The 7,592-nt window shown below is 32.3% G+C and overlaps 1 protein-coding gene across 4 annotated transcripts in view; it reads right to left on the bottom strand.

Annotated features, from left to right (window-relative positions):
* LOC108690971 (four and a half LIM domains protein 2) overlaps window positions 1-7,592 on the bottom strand; it is a 129,243-nt gene that overhangs the window by 41,667 nt on the left and 79,984 nt on the right. For 3 of the 4 annotated variants that reach the window (XM_018198533.1, XM_018198528.1, XM_018198534.1), the window contains 2 exons: window positions 1,924-2,098; window positions 691-924 (listed from right to left, as the gene is read on the bottom strand). In XM_018198533.1, the coding sequence (XP_018054022.1) occupies window positions 691-924; window positions 1,924-2,098 (409 nt within the window). Of the gene's footprint in view, window positions 1-690; window positions 925-1,923; window positions 2,099-6,536; window positions 7,149-7,592 lie in introns of those variants that run through there. The other variant, XM_018198532.1, reaches the window with a different exon arrangement.

The following is a 7,592-nucleotide window of genomic DNA, read 5'->3' as shown; positions in this document are numbered from 1 at the left end:
ATATATATGTATAAAATCTCAATATTAATTTCCGAAATTTCATTACTCTTTCATTTTACAGAAAGATCTCATTTTGCAATTGGTGAACAATTCTAATGTCGAATATTTTATATTTACATAAAACAGTAGCATCCTTTTTTTTAAAGATTATATTTTTAGAGGATTATTTTCAGGAATAGACAAAATGCAGGTCGTATAATGTTTATTTGCATAAAATGGAAAATATGATTTTTTTATTTTTGGCTATGATCTGCAAAAATTTACAAGCGGACAGCATGTGGTCCGCAGGCTACAGCACATCATAAAATATTGTATATAAATTGTAAATTTTTAAAGGATTTTCGATAGCCGCGCATTGTTTAAAAAATGCGTTCAGCAGAATAAAGTAAGCACTTTGTACGAATTGGATTATATTTTTAGATTTAGAGAAATAGTCTTTATCTCAGTTCAAATGTAAAACTGTAATCCAAGAAATGCAAGTGCTTATTAAATTGTTTTTACTGAACATAATCAATAACAAAGAAGAAGACAGAAAAAGTTGAATCACGAGAAGCGCAGATATGTTGGATATTACAAATAAACATATTCATTAATTCATTACAAATTAATATTTCGTTCCTGAAACTCTTTACGATATTAACTTTTAGAATTTTTTTTATTTGTTATTGAAGCTGAAAGTTCTATACTCACGAGATCTTTCTCGAGAACTTCTTGTACACTACCGATGTCCAGAGCAATCTCATTCCTGGCGGCCATGAAATCATCGGCGCTGCTGGCATGTTTGGGATCCAAATGGCGACAATAGGCCCTTGCTAGATCCTGTTTAGGCAACTGAATCGCTAACTGACGATCTCTGTGCCGTTCGCCAGGCGTGCCGAGTCTTGGTACAGCGATTTCCGGTAGCATCGAGAAATATTCTTCTACCTGCAAGAAACAATTTATCAATTTTAATACTACATAAGTTGTAATATATTTCTACTTGTAAATAAAATATATACAAACAAGTAATTCACTTTTCTCTAGAAACTATAGAATATTAGCTTTTTTCAGCTTTTATATGAATATCATGATCTATATAAATATCAACGATCTACGCGATGCGGTTTCAATATTTGGTGTATCAAAAACATCGTAAATGCATGATGCTGGTCGGCCGCAAGTGATCCGGACTCATTAAAAAAAAAAAAAAAAACTAAAAAAAAAACAAAAAAAAAGTGTCCGTAATAAAACACACCGATGGTGATAAAGATCAGTTCTCGGCTGTAAAGCTTCGCGCTGAGATTTTTTTGAAAAATACTGAAGGCTGGCGGCACGCCAAGATTCTCGTCGGCCGTCAAACGTCTCGCACGTCTATTTCACTATGCATACTTCGCTTCTACCTTTCTTCCGCCCACAACTACCCGTTATTATCCTATTCGTTTCGCGATATAAACTGCAAACGATCGTTTAGGGAAACCACCTTTGTCAGCTGTGCAAACTCTGTCTATGTACGAACAACGATAAACAATATTTTGCGAGATCCAAAAATTAGAATTGTGATAGGCACAGTTATGTCTGATTAGAAAATAAAAAATGAGTATATTTTTAAAAGATAAAAATAAGATGGGTGCTGATATAAGAACATTGAATCAAATTGGAATCAAAGAATTTTTTAAAATATTATAAAAAGTTTATTTAACGGCGAAAGGAAAAGGAAAAGAAAAGAGGTTTATGTGAATGTGATCTCTTCTACAAGCATTAATTTTTAAATATGGAGATACTGATAATGAAATATGCTTCACTTTCTATATAGTTCTATATAGTAACTTCTGTTGATATTTCTTTCTTCATGTATAATATACTAATTTGTATATAAATTGTATAAATTTTATTTCAATGCTCGTTTTCAATACAAAAATGTTAACAAAGAAAAAAAAACTTCACCTTATGCGACGGAAGTCCAGGAGGTACCCAAGCGAGACCTTTTTCTCTGGGATCCACACCGATAGGTCCGTTCGACTCATCGCCCTTAAGTCCCAAACGGGATCTGACGGACACCCATTCTTCGTGACAGACATCGTGGGCCTCGCGCGGACACTTACAGCTAGTGCAGTTTTTTCTGGAAAAAAAAAAAAAAACATTGTTATTAAGAATCAGATCTTCTATGCGTGTACAATAAAATCTTTTCACTATTCAAGACAGACGGATATAAATATTACATATAAGATCTCGACTTAAACTAAAACTTTTTTCAATTAAATCTTTTTCGTCCAAGAAAAGAAGTTCTCTGATAAATATTTGCTATGTGTCCTTTATTAAGACATGGCGCGCTGTAATGAGGTATCCAATAACGTTTTATTACCTTTACGTTTTATTACCTTGTTCGTGTGTCGATAATCACATAATTAGGCCAAGTGCCAACAATATTTTTCATTTTGGAATTTGCATTATATTTTCTCTTTAATTTTACTACGACGCGATGCTTTATTAATCGTTGCTGCATTAACTTTAAATACTCGCGAATAGCTTTGCGACAATTATTACCATTTTACTAATTACTATTTTGTCATGCTATGGAACTAAATATCATTGACGCGTTAATTAATTAAGTCATTGATTAATATTAATTAAGACATTAAAAAGATGAGGACAACAACTGTCGCTACGATGTATATTTTCAGGTCTGTATCTATTTACTCTCTTTTCTTTGGAGTGGAATCTCATTTTTAAAAATTGAGACACTTTTTTCAAGATTGATTCAATTTTCACTTTTTAAAGTGAGATTCCGGCAGATACAGATCTAAAAATAATTTTGCTGGATCAAAACAATTATATAGGAAACTCAAGCATGACAAGTAATACTGCAAAAAACTTTTAACATTCCAATCTGAGCATTCAACTTAATTATTTCGATAACCTAACAAAATTATTTTCAGATCACTAATTAAATTTCTAGATACATCAGCCAAATCATTCTTTCCGTGTATGTACGCGTGGGTGCGACAGGAAATTTTTACTGGCGAAAAGAGAGCGCGAGAGGCCTCGGATCGATACTAATACTGTATCGAACAGCGATCGTATAATCAAGGGGTTGCATTTGCGCCGGACGTTTATCACGGCTTTACCGCACCCTTCCGGATGTCGACTTCAAGGCCGCCGAGACCCTTGTCATTAATGCGAGGGGACCTTCTCTTTTAGCTATATTTATGCTTTGAACATGATAGCAGCGGGATAAGGATTCGAATTATCACGTAGGTAAGAGTTTATTCTTTTCCTTCTTATTCTCGTGTTTTTTGTTTTCAATTTAGGACACTCATTGGCGTAAAGAAAAAAAACGAACATTCATTGCAAATTAATATATAGCATTTAATAGTAATTTATTCCTTGCCTTACTTATTCAAAATACAAATTTTTATTTAGTTTTTATAGCAATTATATCAATCTTAATGGATTATTAGTTTTTTTACTGTGAATGTATGATGTATTTTTATTTATAAGTACGCATGCTGTTATTTAAATTATAAATAAGATTTACTTATAAATTATTAATGCAATAATAGATATTTTATTGATTTATCTAATTTCTTTTCTATATGATTTTTACATGCTACAGTTCTCAATTATGTATTACATATACCAAAAAAATAACACGTATAAAATTCCGCAAATCATTTTCAACTATTTTTATGATTTTAATGTACTTTTTTATTAAATGTTTGATTTATAAAATATTTTTATTACATATAAATATAAAAATAATCTGTTTTATAAAATAATAAATTCTCTTTTAATTCTATATATTTATAATAATTCTATATATTATTTAATTCTATATATATTTAATATCTTCCTATTACTAAGTATATGTAAAATTTTAAAATCGATAAAAGGCAAGAACGATAATACGTAAAAATGCAGGATGTCAAGGACGATTACTTCTCATTGTGGAAAATGTCTCTGGGGTATCATTGGCGATGTTCATAATGTCACGTTGATAATGTCAGTCGTGCAATCATCTTATTTGCTAACGAACCATAACTCGCGGTTTCACGGAATCGCTATAAAAAAAAATTCTCGTAGATTCTATAGAAGGCATCCGTTCGTCCTCAATGTCCTTGTTACAGCCAGGTTTAATCTCGTGTCTTGTCGAATGCGTTTCAATATTTTACGCGAGGTTGAATGCAAATTAATGTTGACGCCTCGTTAATTCGGTGAACGTATGTAACGTTATACTTGTACGTAGATCGTAATTCATTCCAATTCACGTTCGATGCTGCGCGCATATACATTTACCGCCGACATTGATCGCAAACACATTCGAAATTTTTTTTATTTTTAACTCTTACCTAGTTATGGCAAAAAAAGTCAGACGCTCGATGAATCACGGATATAAGCAAAAAAGATAAATATGAAATATATTACTAAATTTATAGTATACCCATTTTTTATCATTTTCTATTTTTAGAAACCATAAATTTGACAATAAATTTTAGCAGACGGTAACTTTTTTTTATAAAAATTCATGCAGAACTACTTCTTACCATTTTTAGAAATTTGTCATTTACTTGCGATAATATATCTTCTGCCAAGAAGTGCTCAGTTTACTTTATGATTCAATAATATATCGAGACTTAAAAACCTCAAAGAGGTTTTTACTTCGAGTTTATATCAGGTATCGATATGGCAAATTAATTTTATAAGTGACAGACGTGACGCACGAAATAGCATGATAAATTTCACGAGAGATTCTTTTTTACAGAGGCGTAAAATATGTCGAGAACGCGCAAAGAAGAAATACGAAAATCGAAAGAGTGAAATGAAAACGCAACATGCCATACTATCGACTTAATACGATTAACAAGAAAAAAAAGAGAGATGAAAAGTGTTTTTCGTATTATAAAAGATCTGATCTTAAAGAAAAAAATTATTTCTGTAATATCAGAAAAAATCGTACATAGGTGATGATAATCTTTGCATTTTGTGTAATGATAAAAGAAGAGACGAGAGAAGCTGCATGCTTGATAAAATCTAGTTCGCGCAAGCAAACGTGGCAGCGTGAAAAATCAACTTCGTTAACCTACAAACGTAATCCAACATAAATCATTCGGTTGGGTTTGGCTTGGCGCTGCTTGCCTGCCATTTTCCATCGTAAAGCACTGAGGAAACTGTTAGAAGCTTCGCCTAATAGATACTAACGCAGCTAATTGCGTTCGTGTTATATTCACTGGGCTTTAGCGATCTCCTAAAAGCCACGTTGATGGATCGAACCATGTAAAATCTTTCGTAAACAAATCCGGTTAGCAATGGAATCAAAAGCTTAACTTTGATTGAGATTTTTTTTAAAAGAAGCACTTTTATTCTCTTTTTAGAATATTGAAAAAGATCTTATTGTTAGAGGATTTTTCTAGATATGATTATAAATGTCACGTTTCAGTTTAATTTTATATTAACAAATTAATTTTTTTAATCTTGTTTTGTGTGATCATTATGAATAATTTAATAAAAAGAAAAATAGAAATTTTCCCAATATTGTAATTAACAATATTTTTCTAACGATTTAACCCTCCGGAATTGACAGAGGATTTATTGGACTTATTCAATTATAAATCTCTTTATAAAAAATATCAAACAATTTAATTTTCATAACGTTACACCTGTAAACTTGGATTATTCTTATCAAAAATTTAATATTCATTCTTTTTTTACGAGTTATATCAGTATTGTTTTTCTAAATTAATTAATTTCAATTAACATGTAAGTTAAATAGATCTTACAGATTCAGCATCAACTATATTATATTAGGTGTGGGAAAAAATTCATGGCGTTTTTTTAATGCCATCTAATGGGAAAAACGCCATGAACTTTTTCCCACACCTAATAGTTTTGATGTCAGCTTCGAAAGATTAAGGCTTCTGATCACTCACCACATATCTTCATTGATGCCATGATGTCAAATTGAAAAAACATATAATGAAGATTCTTGCAAAATATATTAAAATAGAAATATTTTTCATATAATAAAACAATATTTGCATTTGATAGAGTACACGTGTAAAATATACTCTATATTGTCTTGAACTCTTCTTTTATTTCAAAATAGAATAAAATTATATTTATCTCAATTTGACAGGTAATATATAATTTATTATATAATTTGTCTCATTTTCTAATTAAACATAATTCAGTTTAAAATATATAGTTATTTATTAATTACCGGCATATAAAAGGAATTTTTGGTACATTTTACAAATCTGTTCTATCAATTCTAAATGGTGTTTTATTAAAAATTTTATTAAAAAAACTCATATTTTAATATAATTTGCAAAAATTTTTTTTACGTATGTTTCTTGCTTCTGACATCATAATCCAAAATGGCTGCAGTGAATCGGCAAGAATTTTAAATCTAAAATTTAGTACGTTGTGAAGATAATGAAAATCTTATGAATGTAATAACATGCTAATAATATGAGGTAGATTCACAATTGTTCACACTTTTTATTTATACGAGCCATGTTTATCAAATCGGGCATGTCATTACAGCCACCACATGCAATTACCTAACGATCAGCTCAAACAGCTCGAATTGGTCGAACACCTTGCAGTAGAGATGCAGCACTCGAACGCAGGCCCATTTCATGCCGGGCCATGGTGCTAAGCTGAGATCCAGACCATCCTCGAGAGGACATTTGCCAATCGCCAAACTCCGTTTGAGTTCCGCACCAGTGATAGTTGGATATCGATTCCTCCGGTCCAACATGGGATTCCGTCTGCGTGTTTGTAGTGGCTCTGCGGAATTTGACATAAGGCCTCGTTTAATCTCCGTGCCGGATAGAGTTGGATAACGGTCCCGCCGTTCCAAAGACGAGGTCTTCCGGTAGAAATCTTTCTCCGAGACCGACGGACACCTGGTTCGCATCGTGGACTCGAGAAGAGGTGGACTCATGGGCCGTTTTTTCGGTTCCGGTATACGGACGCGGATATCTTGCGGTTCGGCGCCGGGTGTTGGCACGCATGATACCCGCACCTCCATCTTCGGGCCATCCTGGCTCCCGGGTCCCTTCGGACTCATCCTCGTCGAACTCAAGTTCGGCCCCGAAAGTAAGGTCGGCGTCGTGTGACGCCTCTGCAGTCGCTCGTTCAGGGTGCCGTTTCGGCAATCGGCATCATGGTTTTTTGATTTCTTTTTTTGTCACTTTCATTTTCTTCATTATTGTCTTCAAAAATACTAATTTCTTTCAAAACTGAACTTATTTATCTTAATCAACTTGGATCCTCAAAATAAACAAGATAGTTTATGATAGCACAAAGAATGTCATCTGGGGATGATTTTTAAAGCTAATTCTATTATTCGTAGTCCATTAATTAAAAGATGACAGTTATCAAAGTTGTCTGTTGTTAAAATTACTGCGATGTGCCCGAAGAAAACGAGTCATAGCTTAGGGATAAAAAAATGTAAATGTCAATTAAACTTGGCAATATATTCTATAAGAAATATATTTGTATATAAGGTTTATTATTTCTAATTTAGTTGCAATATGTTCTCAAATTCTTTAAAAATATCTTTTGAAAACTACAGAATAAGATTTTCCTATTCTTTTTTTGAAAATGTAATG

The sequence above is a fragment of the Atta colombica genome, unplaced genomic scaffold (assembly GCF_001594045.1).
Source record: "Atta colombica isolate Treedump-2 unplaced genomic scaffold, Acol1.0 scaffold38, whole genome shotgun sequence".
Taxonomy (NCBI): domain Eukaryota; kingdom Metazoa; phylum Arthropoda; class Insecta; order Hymenoptera; family Formicidae; genus Atta; species Atta colombica.
This window is presented reverse-complemented; position numbering and strand designations above follow the sequence as displayed.